This window comes from Argentina silus (genome assembly GCF_951799395.1).
Source record: "Argentina silus genome assembly, chromosome: 6".
Classification (NCBI taxonomy): domain Eukaryota; kingdom Metazoa; phylum Chordata; class Actinopteri; order Argentiniformes; family Argentinidae; genus Argentina; species Argentina silus.
In genome coordinates this window covers 16,543,234-16,560,428 of record NC_139660.1, presented here as the reverse complement: position 1 = coordinate 16,560,428, position 17,195 = coordinate 16,543,234, and the positions used below count along the sequence as shown (strand labels likewise).

The following is a 17,195-nucleotide window of genomic DNA, read 5'->3' as shown; positions in this document are numbered from 1 at the left end:
TGTGTGTGTGTGTGTGTGTGTGTGTGTGTGTGTGTGTGTGTGTGTGTGTGTGTGTGTGTGTGTGTGTGCGTTTGCGTCCGTCCGTGCGTGCGTGTATCACTGTTCTACGCATGTGCGTACTCTGACGGTAAAGCGTGTTGTACGTCTCTATGCCAACGTCTATTAAACCCTTTAGGAGCCGACAGAGAAGCAAGGAAGAAGATTATCTGCACAGGTGTTGTGGGAGGCTGTCTGTCTCGAAGATGTAGGCCAGTACAATGAAGAAAGCTTTTCCAAACAACCTTGCTAAATAAATGTATTTTCTATTCTTATATGAGCAAGAAGACGCAACCAGCTCTAGTAGTGGTGAGTTTATTTGGACATTTAAAGGGGGCTGTGCTATGCCTCTTATTTTGAATGTTAAAATATATGCTACTTACTATTGCAGACGTTTGTATTGTGATAATGTCCAATGTTTATAGAAAGGGCTCCATTAAATGTTAGCTGACAGTGCTATTTCTACTTGAGCCTAGAAACCAGTGTTGTCATTAAGATACAATTAGTGTTGACATATGTTGTTTTATCAGTGGGGTTTGACAACATGAATATATAACTCTAAAAAATACAAGATACGTTATCGAACCATCATCCGATTATATCCGAGGATCGAGATAGAATGCAAACAACAGCACCTGTAGCCTGCAGGTCGAAGGGTCTGCCCTGCGCGCTATGCGTCGTTTGGCCATGAGAGGGCACGAGTCACCATGAATGATACAGTATCTGACGACTATTGATGCTGCTCAGAATTTGAATATTTATTGTATTTTTATTTAACCTTTATTTTAACAGGGGGTCACATTGAGACCAGAGTCTCTTTTTCAAGGGAGTCCTGCAATACAAATTCTCCAAATACATACAAACAAGAAAATAAACAAAAACAACAAAAACAAACACAAGATACAATTTCATACAACACATGAACGCTCCTCTTTAACCAGGTTTCTTAAGAGCGACCTAAAATGCCTAAGCGGTACCAGAGTCCAGTTTTAGTATCGCTTGGAGTTCGTTCCACTTTTTCTGACCGTACTGGCTAAAAGCTGTTTTTCCAAGGTCGGTGGAAAGATGCGGGACCTCATGCGGAAACATGCGGGACCTGAAGAACTAACCATTCCTGTGACCGAGTGGAATAACAAGTGGTTCTGTAATTTAGGAGTGATGTGATGTACATTGCAAGTTTTTGTAAAAGGGCTTTATCAATAAACAGAAGGCAATGCTGTTTTCTCCTCGTAGAGAGGGATGGCCAACCTAATTTCGGATAGAGATGGCAATGATGTGTGTTAAATTTGGTATGGGCGTAGTGAATGAATTCAAGCATGCTACCGTTATGTTTTAAGAGAATATTATTGATGTGTTTGGTCTTATTGAGACCTGGTCTGCCCATGGCCCATGAGTTTTGTTATCACATTATGATAGATTATAATTGTCTAGTGGTATCAGTAACACACCAATACCAGAGTTGTCACTCATTTAGATGAACAAGGCTGATCTTGTTCTTCACAATTCGATCTGCACATTCTTCTCTTCTCTTGATATCACCTTATTCATCTTGTGCATATATTCTTGCACAGAGGGAGAAGATGAGTCAGGTGGTGTGCACTAGGACCCAGGAGGAGTATGAGGACGACTTTGAGAAGGACCTGGACTGGCTGATCAGCGAGGAGGGGCGGAGTGAGGACCAGGTTGGTTAGGAGGGTGGAGGTGGAGGCGTTGACAGTCTGTGGCCCTGTTCTGTCTGTCTGTGAATGTGTGACTGGCAATGTGTGGTGTTGTGTTACCTGTGCAGGAGGTTGGCCTCATTGTCTGTGTGTGAAATCAAACCCCACTGACACACATTCAGACACTTTCACTCACTGTGCCAGTAGAGTATAGCTTTATAGATATATTATTAATGAACATACATATACACACAGTCATCATGTCTCTTGTCTTGAAGTATTGATGTACCCAATTTGCATAACGTCTAATGTTACATTTTCTGTTGAGTCAAACGCCAGTCACTATCTCTCCGTCCTCACAGGACCCTGATGATGAGGACATAGAGGCACAAATAGACAAAGAGCTAGAGGAACAGGAGGATCGAGAGACGAAGGAGGATAAGAAAAGCCAGAAAGAGGAAAAGAGAACGAGTGAGTCTGAGGAGGCAGAGGAGGAGGAGAGATGGCCCTCGCCTATGGAACCTCTGGAGTTTGATTCTGACAGAGACAGTCCATATAAGGGATCTCCTGTAGCCCCACCCCCTCCAGGCCTGCAGGACCAACCAGACGAGGAGAAGAAGTACATCCTGGAGAAGATCCAACAAGCCAATCGGCAGTTGCAGGACCAGGAAGCTCCAGACATGTCGCGCCGCAGACGGCTGCACTTCAAAGAAACATTGGTGGACCTGGTGGTGCCCCCACTGGAGTATGAGGGTGATGGTGCCCCCCACAGCACGGGTATGGGAGGGAAGGCGAGCAGCATGAGCAACAGTGGCAGGGACACAGAGGCAGAGAAGGAGGTGTCTGGGAAGCTGTCTGAGCTGAAGATCTCCCCACGAGAGGGAGGAGGAGTGTGGTCGTTGAATGGGGGTCAGGGCAGGGCTGGGTCTGGTTCTGGGTCCGGGTCCGGGTCCGGGTCTGGGTCTGGGGTTGGGGTTGGGGTTGGGGTTGGGGTTGGAGTTGGGGTTGGGGTTGGGGAGAGTGGTCAGACTGGGCAGGGGAAGGAGGGCAGAGTCCTGGTGGAAAAGGATGGGAAGTTTGACCTGGTCAGCCTGAAGGAGGTAGAGAGCCTTGGCCTATTGCCTTCCTTAGCCAGTTGCCATAGCGACAACCTACGCTCCTCCCCTCGTCCAGTCGAACACAGTCTGAGCCCAAACAAGATCCCTGCCTCATTCCATCGGCCACTCTCCAACTCTCTGTCCCAGGGGATAGAGCATCTCCGCACACCCAAACCCCCATCCCAGCCCAGGAACAGGCCCAACTCGGCTAGTCACACCCAGAGAGGCAGCCTGAGGAGGGGTACCAAGCGCAGGGTGCAGTCAGCCAGCGGTACCCCAACCCAGGCCACCTTCACCCTCTCATCACAACAGAAGGACATGCTGCAGAAAATACAGGAGAGACGAGACAGGCTGGCCAGAGAGGTAGGGGCCTATCCTGATGCTTGTAGCTTTCTGTCCTCCCCAGAAACAACCACCAGCTCCCCTGCCCTAGACACGTGTGTAGATAGATCAGATTGTGTAAATATATCTCTCTCCCTCTCTCTCTCTGCATCAGGAAGAGCAGAGGCAGCATGAGGAAGAGGAGCAGAAGCGTCAGGAGAACGAGATGGCGTTCCGGGCGTGGCTGATGAGGAAGAGGGAGCAGCTTCAGGGCGAGAAGAGGATCCACAGAGCCCAGGAGTTGGAGAGGATGAATGGCAGGGTACAGCCACCAGAGGGCGACATTCATACACAGCACAGGACAGGCCCTAGTAGGCTTGGATCTATAGCATTTAGTACTAGCTGTTGCTGAGCAATAATACCTGGTATTATTGGGAAACAATATGGTAGCTATGCATCATTTATTCTGAGGATATTATTGGGTAATAGTAATGGTCAATGGTCATTTGAATTCAGGATATATACAGTACCAGAGTATAGAGTAGGGAAACAGGGGATATGGAAACAGTCCCTGTCTGAAGTAACCTTTCTACTGCCTCCTCAGAGGGAGCTCAATGACCCAGACGAGGCCTTTAAATCTTGGCTGCAGAAGAAGCACGAGCAGCAGCTGAGGGAGAGACAGCTGGAGGAGATGAAGAGGCTGGAGGAGGAGAGTGGCTTCTACCTGCACAACCGCCAGGAGTGTGAACGAGCCTTCAAACTGTGAGTCAAAACTGCTGTGAGAGGTTGTTTCACTGCTGTAGAGGGCCTAAGTATAGTACAACATCGGTGTTCAGAGTGAGAATGGCTGTCATTACAGAAATAGAATGAACATCAGTGAGAAATGTAGAAGTTATAGAAATGTGTGTGCAGCTGAGCGCATGTCTTTGTCTCAATAATCTTAAACAGCTTTCTATCCATGTTTTCTTTCCTTCATGAACACTGATAGAATAAATGAATAGATATACTCTAGGTTTCCAGTTCCAGCATATAGCTTTAGTTTCACACATCGAGTCCTTTCAAATCATTTGTCACAAGGAGGAAATCAATACATCAATGGTAGAGAGGCATGGAAGGCTATTTGGAACACGGTCCATGACCAAATCTCAAAAGTCGTTCCTTGATTCCTCTATCCTACCTTCCTTCTCAAACACATTGGAGGAGAAAGTCTTGGGTTCCTCCCCTCAGACCTTCTCCTCCAATGAGCTTTGAGAAGGTGAGGAGAAAGGACGTGAGGAATCGAGGAAAGACTTCAATGACCTCTCCCCCTCTGTCTACTCAGGTGGCTGAAGCGGAAGCGGGCGGAAAAGAGGGCGGAGCAGCAGGCGGCTCGAGAGCGCTCCCGCAGGCTGGTGTTGGAAGAGCGTCGGGCGCGGCGCAAGCAGGACCTGCTCTGCACCGTCAACGAGGCCAAGCCTTTCCGCTTCAACCAACATCTGGCCTACCACTTCTGAACCTACCAATAACATCAGACCTCGAGAGATAATGACCCAATGAGGAAGGGAGCCAGGAAGCACCAAAGAACTATAGACTTAATCGTTATCATGATTATCATCACCTCAAATACAGAGACCTTGTTTTTTATGAAAAATATGTACTGTACAAGCCTGCATGGATGCAGTACTGTAAGATGCGTCATGATTGTTCCCATCGACAGCTTGAATCACGTTGTCTTTATTTTTATTTAAGAATGATTCTACAATACAAAATAAGGACCATTTGAGGTACAGAGAATGGACATGTAAACACCTTTGCATAGTTATCTACTTTAGGGTGTTCTACACAATGTTCATAATCAAAGTAATGGTTTCATAGAATAACATATTAGTCTCTAGGGCTGGATGCACTTTATCCTAAATGGAACTCACATGAAACTGCACTGCTATGCAGTCTAAGTGTAGAGTGTCATACTGTTTCTATTACCATATGCCTTTTCAAAGTCTTTCTCATTTGGTACATACTGTAGGTACAGCAGATGGTAAAATCATATCTATAGACTAAGAGTATAGATGTTGTAGAAGAGGTCCATGTAATTGATAGATCATTTGTTCATTAATTAGTCAGAAAATATAGAATATTTGGATAGGCACTGTTAGTCCCCAACTGCGTGTATTTACCTGTATATACAAGACATGTTTTAAATACCTCTGCTACAAATATTAATTGATACAGAAAACCTACATAATGTGTTGAAAAATTGTAAACCATGTACACATTCTGAAATTAAAAAAGGACTGAAGCGCTGATTGCAATATTCTCTTTTTAATTTAGAATTACACATAACAACAAAGGAGAAGGGTTCATCAATGTGTCTGCTACAGCAATTCATACTTAAATATTAGTGAGACATAAGAAAGTGGCCATCCTCCCTATCAAAAGTGTAAGCTAAAACCGTACTCTATAACTTACATGGATAAGTTACGTAGTTAGCAGTTTGCATTAATGTAATATGACAGTACACAAGGCACTTTCTTTCCATTGGACTACCAGTGCGTGTGCCTGCCTGTCTGTGTTATCGGCAAAAAATGAGTTTTGAAAAGGAAAGGAACGACTTACACGCCACCTCAAAAATAAGTATTCCTTGAAACAGGAATAAATAAACATCTTTTATCAAAAAAGTTTCTAAAATAAAATGCCGACAATTGCAATAGCAGCTGTCTATTTTTAACACATATACACACACACACACACCATGTCCTTGTGTCAGTTAACTTGTAAACAGATATCTTGTTGTGTTTGCTTATAAGGAAGGGAGGGATGTGAGTTATGTGTCCTTATCACACGACAAACAAGATGAAAGTGCACATAAAGTAGTGACAGATAAGATCAATTACTGGAGTCAGTCACTGGAAATGAGTATAGATCTTGTCTGTAATGGCAGAAATGCCATGTCTCTCTTTCTATAAATGCATACAGTATATTCAATCCAATGATTATAAGCCAACCATTCTTTTTTCCAAAACATCGTAACATATTTCTCCCTAGATATATAGATCTATGTACTGTGTTAACATAGACCAAGATAAATAATTCCTTGTTGGATGAGTGTATGTCTTAAAGGCTTGACCATAACACGAACAAGCGCAGCCCGTTTTTCCCACCGTAGAGAGCAACAATGTTCACTGGCGTTCTTCTCTTTGGCTTGTTCACAGTGCAGTAACAGCGGTCTGTATGAGAGGTCTGCTTCATGACAACCCACTGAGTCAACACAATGTCATCACAAAGGCGTTGTCAACACTCAGGGTTGAGCAACGGATGTCACTAGGCCACAGCGGTTCTACAGCTATATTTACTGACACGTCACAGAGGTTGTGGCTGGAGCATCCGTACCAACCAGGGAAGGCTGGTGGAGGTAGAAATCGGGAGGATGGTCTCATTGTAATGCATAGAATGGAATGAGGATTTCTACCTCCACCAGCCTCCACTGATACCAACGTTGTCAATGAGTTGCCAATAGTCTCAGATCGTGTGATTGTTTACATCCTGAGGGTCGATTGATAGCGACATTCATAAAAAAACATCTGTACATCCGTTGTTCAACCTGAGTGTGTGCGTAGTTATAGCAAACTGGACCTATGAAAGTGAGGCACAGTGGTTGGGTTTCACCTCAACAAAGAGTGTCAATGGAAGGGGAACAAAACTATGACCGACTGTTAACTCAAGTACTGGTATGTACAGGAAAAATAAACAAATCACACAAAACATAAACAACAAAGACAACAACGACAACGACAACAACAACAACAACAACAACAATATGACCTTGCACTTCAAACAGTACAAAAATAAAATTGTTCTGATCCAAACTTCATTAAATAAATAGAATAGATAGATAAAAGGATTTGATTGGGGACTGACTAGTAGCTACAGCTCGTCTTTGGGGTTGATGTTGAGGCCCTGGTCCAAATGTGTCTTAGTGTCCATCGCCTGCATCACCTCATCTGCCTGGAGGCGCTCCTGGAGAACAGAGAGAACCAGACAGGAGAGGAAAAGATGAGTGGAGGAGGAGGGAATGAATAAAAGAGTGAGAGATGAGGGGTAAGTGATGTGATGAGCAAACAACTATAAAAGTGATATGAACAGTGATATGAACAGATAACTCCACTCCACTATCTACATAGCAACTTAACTGTACTCTACACTGCTGTCACCGTGGTGATGTTGTCATGGATGTAATGTCGGTGTTTACCAGTTCTCTGAAGAGAGGGTCCAGAGTGAACCACAGGGCCACGGCACACCGCTGCCCCCTGGTGACTGCCCGCACACCGTGGGGGTTCTCCCCCCCGGACGAGAAGCCCACCATACGACCACACTTAGGCTTCACTGACGCCTGGGGGAGACGAGACCAGGGTCAGTAATAACAGGTGTCAATCATGACAGGATCACGCAAATATCCCAAACATGACACGTTAAAGTAGGGAGATAGAAGACAGGCAAACAGCAAAAACAGAAACTTGCCAAGCAAGGTAATAAAGAATGAGAAGAGTATTTTTTACGGTAGTTATTTAACTGTGAAATAATCCTCAAACATAGTAGCAAAGACAACAACAACGCTACAAAACAGATGTGTCCCAAACCTAATTAGCTACTTACTACTTGCAAGAGAGATTCCATACAAAGAGATGACTCACTGTGACCGTTTTAGCGTCCATTTCCGTGAAAATGAACTCCCCGCCTTCAAAGTCTCCATTAAGGTACAGCAGAGCACTGAGGACATAATGAAAACCATTGACAATTTCCTCCAGCCACCATTATTCAACACTCTAGTCAGAGGTCTACACTCAGGGTCAAAGGTTAGAGTAGCTAGGTGTGTGATGAGTGGGCTCTGACCTGTAGTCTCTGTATGTGTAGGCAGGAGGCTCCTTCCAGCACTCGTTGGCCTCGGGGTCTAACAGACAGTTGTCAGCGTGGATGGGGTGGCTCAGGTCATTACGGTGGTCCTGTTGCCCTGTACGAAACACACACACAACTTGTTGTATTATACCACACACAACCACACTGAGACACACTTGGTCCACATCACAGTCAATTCTGTTCATAGGACTATGGCACTGGGAAGAGGGGTTGCTAATGGAATGATGATGATTATTTAAGCATTGATAACTACATTGAGCTTGACTGACAAATAACGCTGTTTCAGTACAGTTACCCCCATAATGTGATATCTCAGTTTTACAGTAGCTAGATGAGCATAGAGTAGTAGCATAGCTAAGTGAGGCTGTGTGTGTGTGTGTGTGTGTGTGTGTGTGTGTGTGTGTGTGTGTGTGTGTAGGGGTCACCTGTGATGGCGGTGCGGCACACCAGGTGTGTGTAGGAGAAGTGCAGCGTGGAGTTGAGAAGGAAATAAGACTCCATGATGCGCCTGGCCCTCTCACTGACATCATAGAACAGACGAGCGCTCTTTAACGGCACGCGGCCCTCATAGCCGTACTGAGGGGAAACACACAATCAATCAATCAATCAATCAATCAATATCGATAGAGAAACACTGTGAAATATCCAGCCAGCAGGTCGCCTTGCATGATACATTTTTTCAGGATAATATTGTACAGAAATGGACTTCACAAATCAAGTTGTAATCATCATTTGAGGTCTTGTTTGTCTGACCTAGTATTTCCTCTTTACGGGCGCTTGCCTACCTGCAGAGTCTTCAGCACTGTGGCTCCCTCAAACCTCTCGTTGGGGGTGTGAGGAGACATCTTCCCTCTGTATCCATCTCCTGCCATGGTGACAGTCTGTGGGCCAAGTAAAAGCACAATGAACACCCTGCATTCAAAACCATGCATTTAGTCTGTCAATCTCCTGGTTAGTTACACAATATACACAATATACTTGAATAAGTACATTTTCTAACAACACTTTGAATACAAATATCATCTAATTAAATGAAATATGTCAAATGCACATTCATATAGAACATGATGGTGAATATACGTTTGAGGATTCTTACATGAGCCAGGTTTTTCAGCTCTGTGCACTCCTCCACTGATATAACACCATCAAGGAGGACCCTCTGTGTTCCGTTCAAGGCCCGTGAGTTCCGGACCAGCTGCACACTGTCATACACCAGCGGGCCTCCTGCACACATCACAACACAACGTTAGGAAACATTGTTCTGTTATCTTCTCAATAGGACAATACGCTGAGTTCTTTCTGATGACCCAGACAACCCATTAGGTCAAATATCTTGGGTAGGGTGGTAGTGGGTCACAATTTTGGCAGGCAATGCGCAAAGTAATTAAAAACAGAATTTCTTCCAGCCTGATCAGACGCACAATGTTCACCAGACCCATAGTGTTCAGACGGAGAAGAACGGCCATGGCCTACAACAGTACCTTCTCTCAGCTCCTGTGTGGGAGCCAGAGTGACGTTCTTCTTCTCTGAGATGGGAACGTACTCCATCCAACCGTCTGTGCCAGAGGGGATCCTGGGAGTTGTAGGAGAACAGTGTGTGGAGTTACACCCATGTGCAGTACATAAAGGTGTAGAACACGGTGGAAACAAACATTCCAGCTGTCAGAGGCCTCAGAATGCCCCTCTCTGTATTTCAATAATTGGAGTACACAGGAACTACAGTGCAGCAGCTACAGAGAAATTATACTGGGTGTCATACTGGATGTCTCCAGCAGATGTCAATGCCACCGTATACACAAGACAAAGTTATACAGTCAAAAACAATCGGTGATAGTAATGTTTAACCATCAACCTTATTACAGAATAGATGGATACCATCACTTAAGTCTTGGTACAGTAGATAACTGTGAATTCTACTTGTTAACTGGCCGTACAAGTGATATCAGTATTTTGCAAACCCATCCAACTACCTAACATTTGGAGGACAACTGCAGGGATGTAACATTTTCCAGGGGGCTGTTACAGGGTGTGCTTACCTGTTAGAGTTCTCTCTCCCCCCTGTGCTGCTCCAATAGTTCTACGAGAAAAATGACAGTTCAGCATATTTCCACTGATCAAGTTACATTTCTATCATCAGATTGCAATAAAAGCTATTAACTAACCAGAGAATAAGTGCATCTCTTAATAGATCTACAACATACATTCTAGCCAACACCTACAGCACAGCACATGATAATGTAAAACATGGTTGAGAATCAGCATGGCCACTAGGTGGTGCTGTGTGCTGAGTGATGGTGCCGCTGGCCCAGACACCTGTTGCTGGGCCTGACAGCTCTGAGGCTCAATGTGTCCGTTTAAAGGTTATAGGTTGTGTTCTATTTTGGCTAAAAGGCTAAAACCAATGTTGTTACACTGTTCCAATCATAAAAAGGTTGTCTCTAAATAGTCTTGTACAAATTAATAAAATTATATCTGCTTCCTTGTCTTCCTCTTTTTCCTTTATGACCACACAATAATCGGATAAATGTTGATAAATAAAAGGACATTTAGTATTTACAGTGAAACCATCTGAAGTAAATACAGTAGATTTGTTAAGCTAATAAGCAACCCTTACAGTATTTGGCCAGAGTTGCTAATGGGTCATGTTGTACTCACCCCCTCGGTATACTCCACCCCTATGTTTTCACTGCCAATCACAAGTAGTTCATACACCTGCTTATGACGCCTCAGGTACCACTCCGCCTTCTGGTGACACACAAACAGATCGTGCAGCCCTGTCATTCTCTGTCTCTCTCTACAAACACACACTCACTGACTTCATTTCAGAACATAGTAGAATAGCTGCTTCCTATGCATGGAAGAGACCCAAAAAAGAGGGTCTGCTTTGGACCTATGGTGGAGTATGGTGGTTGGGGGGAGGGGGGGGGTGATTTATTATGACACCAGAGTAGCCAGTAGCGATTGCGGTGGCAGGGAAAAAAATCTCTTTCCACCCATAATGAAAACAACCTCAAAATTCTTTAAGTGAGTTTCTGAGAGATTTTTTGACATGAGTTTTCCCTCTCCCAGTTCATGAACGACAGGATTCTTTGGCAGCAGGAAAGAAGTCAGTCTCTGGCTCTGTGACGGGTGTACACACACACACACACACACACACACACACACACACACACACACAGACACACACACACACACACACACAAGCCGACCTACTGGGAGAACTCACGTGTCCCATTCACTAATGGCTTCCAGCCTTTCCAGGAAAGAGGGCTTTTGGGTGGGAGTGCAGAACAAGAGGACTTCATACTGAGGATTCATACTGAGGTAGGAGGCAGGTTTGAGGTTTACTGGTTTTTTGGTGCGACAAGTTCTTGGGGGCAAAAGGCTGGCTAATTTGTCCGTTCAAGTTAGCCCTACTGCCAAACTCACACAGTAGACATTGCCAAACCTCTGCTATGCTCTGAATTACTGGCACATTGTACATTCCCTAATAACTGAACCGTATCATGAACACCTCGGGTAGATATGTGCTGTGAAACAAGAAACATCGTAAAAAACTGGCACTATATTTACACAGCGATATTGGACTAATACAGCATGTTGGCTACTAAACCTGTGGAAATGAAAACCAAACATTCAGTCCGAACTCCTTGGCCATGAACCACCTACTGAACCATTTAGACAAAAACACTTCATCCAACATAAACACAACACAACAACAAGCCTCTCGTACCATGTGGGGTTTGGCACACATGTCATGTGACATCTTACCTGTCGGGGTTTGGCCTCATGACCCAGAGCCTCTCTGTAGTACTCCACGTTCTCCGTCATAAACTCCTCCCCCTCGTGGAACAGCAGGTAGGACATGGAACACTCCAGAGCCTCCTGCAACATGTTGACTGGAGAGAGAAGGGGGGGGAGGGGGAGAGAGAGAGGGAGGGGGGAGGGGCAAACAAACCGCCCAGGCAATGACAAATTAGAAAGAAGAAATAGTTCTAATAAGACAACCATTTTGACCCATGTCTGAACAAGAGGATCTGTCATGACACCTGATTTACACACACGTATGCATGCGCACACACACACACACCGTAGATCACTCCCTACACTGCTCTGCTCTATTACCCTATGTTTCCAGTGTAATTAACCGAGGTCACCGCTGATCCTCACATCTTAAACCCACCTAGGGCTGAATGAGATATGTGTCTGAACTCCGCTAAATCTATCAGGGTCTGACATTCCAGGGCCATGACCACAATGGAGCAAGCGCAGCACTGCAGGGGAGAGCCTGCCTGGGTGAGAGAGTGGAAACAGACACACACAGAGCTCATTCTCCCAGGGTCCCAGGCTCCTCTATGGGCTGGCTGTGGCAGTGGAAAGGCAGACTCTACTGTGTCTTCTGTCCCTGAGCTGAGTGCTTGTAGGGACTTGCTATTGATGAACACATGTACAGTACACACCAGTACATGTGCACACGTTCATATCACACACACACACACACACACACAATGTTCTTTACTAGCTTGTAAAGCGGCTCGGCTCTCATATCATTTCCTGGCTTGGCGGCTGCAGGAGCGTTTCTGCGGTCAGCGCGTCTGCTCCGATTCCCAGGTCTTAAACAGTGAGGGGCTTTGAGCCCATAAAAAACACAATGTCACCGACGGATCATTTAGGAAACAGCTTCCCGCAGAGCAATGAGGGGCTGTTGAGTGAGGGGAGACTTGACTTTTTAACATGCGCTTTTAAGCAGTGATGGATGACTGTGGCTCTATCGTTCTCTTTTAAAAGCTCAACTTAATCCTATATGATCGCAAAGGGTGACAAAGACTTCATTTTTAGTCAAGATGGAAAAGCGATACGTTCATCTAGGGAACTCAAACCTGCTGCCGCCACAGAGCCTTGAGTGTCTTAGCAGAGAGAGAACAGGTCCCATGCTCTCTAGGATAGTAACAGTGTAGCCTGCTGAAGTAACAGTGTAGCCTTACATGAGCACCATTTACACACAGGGGCATGTCCCGGTAATTAACCAGTACTTTACCATTACTGTAGTCTGTGTAAACTGACCTGGGATAGAGCAACCCGCAAAATATTTTACCTGTGGCAGACTAGTCATGGTCCCGGTAAAAAGCAAAGTAAAAAGGGGTCTTTGTAAATGTGGACAGAGGTGAAATGCTGATATGCTCTTTTGCATTTGCATTGAATTCCACTCTGTCCTGTACCCCATTTCCCCTCTCTCCCCTCCCCAACACTCCCCACCCACTTAACCTGTATTGCACTGATGTGTGTAAACAGGGTAACCCAGGTAAACCACGGTAAATCCAAGCCTGTGTAAACGAGGGTCCGAAAAAAACAAAAAACACCTGGAAATCTTTTCTGGCATTTTATCTCTGTGGGGATATGGCTATTCTGCAGCCTTACGTACACAACACCATCAGGCTCAAGGGCTTCTGTTGAACATCATTGACTGAGCTCTGTGTTTTTTCAGGGATCCAATAATCCACTTCAGTTTCATTGGACATGTGCTGCAGGGCATTTAGTCTAATCTGATGATCTCATAATGATCTGGCTGCTTCTCCCTCTCCTGTGTTGTCCTGCCAACCCCTCCCTCTCCCCTCTCTGTAATGCCTTCATTTCCCCCTCAGGGATCAATAAAGTACCTATCTATCTATCTATCTATCTATCTATCTATCTATCTATCTATCTATCTGATCCACACTCATTGCAGACTACACAAAGGCTGCCGGCCCATTGACACACCACAGAATGGGCAAATGATAGACTTGAAGCGGAACAGTGTGTGTGTGTTTGTTTCTTCTGGAGGTGTGGTGCACCCAGGGTTGTTTGCCTGTCCTCTCTGAACTGCAGCTCTTTGTGATTCAGTCATGGTTGTTGTTTCCCAGCACTTGTTGTCAGGGCGTTAACGTCCAATAACGTTATAGAACATTCAGAGAGAGATTGTGGTGGATGAATAGTTTGTGGATGAATAGTTTGTGGTGTCATAATGCACCTCATTGAACAGGTAACTGGTCAGGTACAGTAGGTGATGAGATGGGTAGAGTAGGGTGTGGTACTGTATGGTAAGACTTACTCTGGAAGTAGGCAAACTGTAGGTAGTCATAGTGCAGAGGCAGGTAGTTCTCCATAGGAGACAGACGACCAGGCCGGGTTGCCAGATCTCTCACACACTCGTGTTCGCAGTGCAGGACCTGGGTGTAGTGGTCTGAAACACACACACACACACACACACACACACACACACACACACACACACACACACACACACACACACGTTAACATTACGGTATCAATATACAGCATCTCTTCGTTGTTCCACTGATTTCATCAGTTTACATCCTTGTGTGTATGCGGGTTAGTCTCATTGAGATCAAATCTCTTTTACAAGAATCATTATCACACATTCCTCAGTGTTATGTCTCTCCCCCTCCTGGACTGATTTAAGAGATACCCGCTGGAATCAGTCTAGACACAAAACACTGGGTTTTTATCAAAGATCACGTCACCATGAGTGTCAATGACAGAATATTTCCATGATGATTCTCTGTATTTGTATTTCAGCTAGTAAGCCTGATTATGATATACAGTGCCTTCGGAAAGTATTCAGACCCCTTCACTTTTTCCACATTTTGTTGTGTTATACTCAATTTAAAATTGATTAAATTAAAAGAATTTGCCATTAATGCCCACACAATACCCAAATTCTTTTAAATTAATCAATTTTAAATTGAGTCTATAACACAACAAAATGTGGAAAAAGGTAAGGGGTCTGAATACTTTCTGAAGGCACTGGATGCACTGAGGTCGTGCCGTCCAAAAGCAACACAATGCACACATTCACAGGAGAAGAACATCTCGAGGTGTAAATATACTGGAGACCAATAAAATGAACACAATACTCTCTGTTGAACTTGGACTAGAGAACACAAAAGACATATCCCTCCATCGTTAAAAACTTTTATTTGACGCCCTGACACACACTGGAGGGAGAAATCAGCCTTAGGTGATCAATAAATCATCATCATTTCATTCTTTAGGAGATGCAGTAATGCTGATTTCATGGCATACTTCTGTATTGTTCCCTGATGTCTGGGCAGAGGTTCAGTGGAGAAAGAAAAGAGCCAGTTGGAAGGCGGTGGTGTGTGTGTGTGTGTGTGTGAGTGTGTGTTTGTGTGCATGTGTGAGAGTGAGAGAGAGAGAGAATGTGTGTGCGTGTGTGTGTGTCTGTGTGGCTACAGTGAGGTCAGACTTGAGCCATGACAGAACCACACTCTCCACACTGAGGAGAAATCCTGTCACCCACAACCACACAGGACAGTGGGTCCAACTGCCCGGTCTGAACACACACACACACACACACACACACACACACACACACACACACACACACACACACACACACACACACACACACACACACACACACACACACACACACACACACACACACACACACCATGTTCTTTACTAGCTTGTAAAGCGGCTCTTATATTAAATTATGTCTTGATTAGATGTCAAGGTAAAGGCTTTCCAAAGCCAATAAGCTCACATTCCATGTTTACGCAAGTGTGCTGTACATGTGTTTGGCACAAAGCATGCTTGTCTTCCATGGAGCTGGGACTACCATGATCAGCATAGCATTCTGAGGAGACAAACTGCCTTCTGTTGACATAAACAGCACTGACAAAGTGTGTGTGTGTGTGTGTGTGTATGTGTGTGTGTGTGTATATAATTGCATAATCGTATGATCGTTTTTCCAGTGCCAGTCTTAGTCTTAGTCTTAGGCTGACGCTCTCTTGTCAAGCATCCTTCCACACCAGTACATCCAATACTATCCGGTTGTGCTACTGTCCAACAGGCATGATGCCATTTTACTTCAGACTAACAAAATGCAACAGTAACACAGTACATAAACCATGCATGCTCGCGCTCTCTCGCTCGCTCTCTCTCTCTCTCTCTCTCTCTATCTCAGGGGAGCACTTCTTCTGAAGGTGCTGGCCGTGTGGAGCTGTAAGTGACCGATACAGGCCCCTTCCATTGACCTGTTCAGCCCTCCACCTGTGGTCAGATGGAGCTTTATGAGCCTGCTTTATTGGGAGAAATGTTGTAGAGGAGAGAGAGAGAGGGGAGAAAACAGGGAGAGAGAGGAGTGAGAGAGCTTTACAAGCAGGGCACACACACACACACACACACACACACACACACACACACACACACACACACACACACACACACACACACACACACACACACACACACAATCCACTAAAGAATGTTGCTTATCTGCCTCTTAGAGTGAAGTTTGTGCATGCTCATTCCTGTCCAAATATATTGTTTAGTCATTTCAAAATCAGTCTGTGAGTCTAATGTTACCTTAAAACACCCTCTCAGGTATTCAATGGTTCTGCTCTCAACCCAACCCTGTCAGAGTTCCTTTCAAGATGTTCATTGGTCTGTTGAACCACTTAGTGGTTCTGCAGTACACAGTATCATGGCTGCAGCAATGTTTTGAAATCACAATACCAGGATATCCCACAGGAAAGGCCAAGAAAGAAATATGTCTGAGGACTAAGGAGTCCTATTACGTGTAGCAAGCCATGTTGTCCTAATTTTCTTTGGGCAGCCAGTAGAGCAGAAGGGAGGTAATATCAACATGAACTGTGTCTTTAAATAGTGCAGATGGTAAAGCGATCTCTTAGAAAAAAAAAGGATATTTGAAAATGTTATTTACGGTAAGTAGATTTCCTAAAATGTGTTTTTGGCAGAACCACATGATATAATATGGCATTGGAGTATTTGGTGTTAAATAGAGTAGGCCTAGGCTAAAACTAGAATCTCTCAATATCCCATAAAACACAGTAGGCCTACAAGCAGAGGTGGGGACTAGGGAGTCGTTTTTGTCAACGCTATCCCAAGACTCCAAGTGTGCCAAGAAAAACTGGCAAAGACTTGTCCCAGTAAGCTGAAAAAATATTGACCAAATCAATCACGGCAGATGTCTCAACTTCACCACCTATTCAATTATCTGCTTTTTTCGGATGATGACTAATCTTCGACACAAAGGTATGACATCAAAAACAAGTCACCATAATTATATGTGCACTGTCAGCTCCTCTGAAAGAGGCGAGCTGCTGCTTACACAGCCATTTGTGATTTCTTGGCAACAGGCGGAGCC

The 17,195-nt window shown here is 44.7% G+C and overlaps 2 protein-coding genes across 2 annotated transcripts in view; one reads left to right on the top strand and one right to left on the bottom strand.

Moving 5' to 3' along the window:
- The first annotated feature begins 265 nt into the window (after positions 1–265).
- ccdc181 (coiled-coil domain containing 181) lies at positions 266–6,386 on the top strand. Its single transcript, XM_083672320.1, has 7 exons — positions 266–345; positions 1,608–1,718; positions 2,057–2,603; positions 2,694–3,154; positions 3,288–3,434; positions 3,717–3,874; positions 4,434–6,386. Exons 1-7 carry the CDS (start codon positions 313–315, stop codon positions 4,603–4,605), a joined length of 1,629 nt encoding a protein of 542 aa, XP_083528446.1. The 5' UTR covers positions 266–312; the 3' UTR covers positions 4,606–6,386.
- p3h2 (prolyl 3-hydroxylase 2) overlaps positions 5,398–17,195 on the bottom strand; it is a 53,186-nt gene continuing 41,388 nt past the window's right edge. Inside the window, exons 4-15 of the mRNA XM_083672077.1 lie at positions 14,094–14,225; positions 11,777–11,904; positions 10,661–10,750; positions 10,042–10,082; positions 9,487–9,578; positions 9,102–9,229; positions 8,791–8,886; positions 8,431–8,581; positions 7,982–8,099; positions 7,783–7,858; positions 7,341–7,481; positions 5,398–7,108 (exon numbers count right to left, since the gene is read on the bottom strand). Coding sequence (XP_083528203.1) covers positions 7,016–7,108; positions 7,341–7,481; positions 7,783–7,858; positions 7,982–8,099; positions 8,431–8,581; positions 8,791–8,886; positions 9,102–9,229; positions 9,487–9,578; positions 10,042–10,082; positions 10,661–10,750; positions 11,777–11,904; positions 14,094–14,225 — 1,286 coding nt within the window. The 3' untranslated portion in view covers positions 5,398–7,015. The remainder of the gene's footprint in view (positions 7,109–7,340; positions 7,482–7,782; positions 7,859–7,981; positions 8,100–8,430; positions 8,582–8,790; positions 8,887–9,101; positions 9,230–9,486; positions 9,579–10,041; positions 10,083–10,660; positions 10,751–11,776; positions 11,905–14,093; positions 14,226–17,195) is intronic.

Coding starts and splice junctions, on each gene's coding strand:
- ccdc181 (XM_083672320.1), top strand. CDS start 313: ATGAGCAAGAAGACGCAACCAGCTCTAGTAGTG. Junction 2,604..2,693: donor AGTGTGGTCGTTGAATGGGG/GTCAGGGCAGGG, acceptor TTGGGGTTGGAG/TTGGGGTTGGGGTTGGGGAG. Junction 3,875..4,433: donor TGTGAACGAGCCTTCAAACT/GTGAGTCAAAAC, acceptor CTGTCTACTCAG/GTGGCTGAAGCGGAAGCGGG.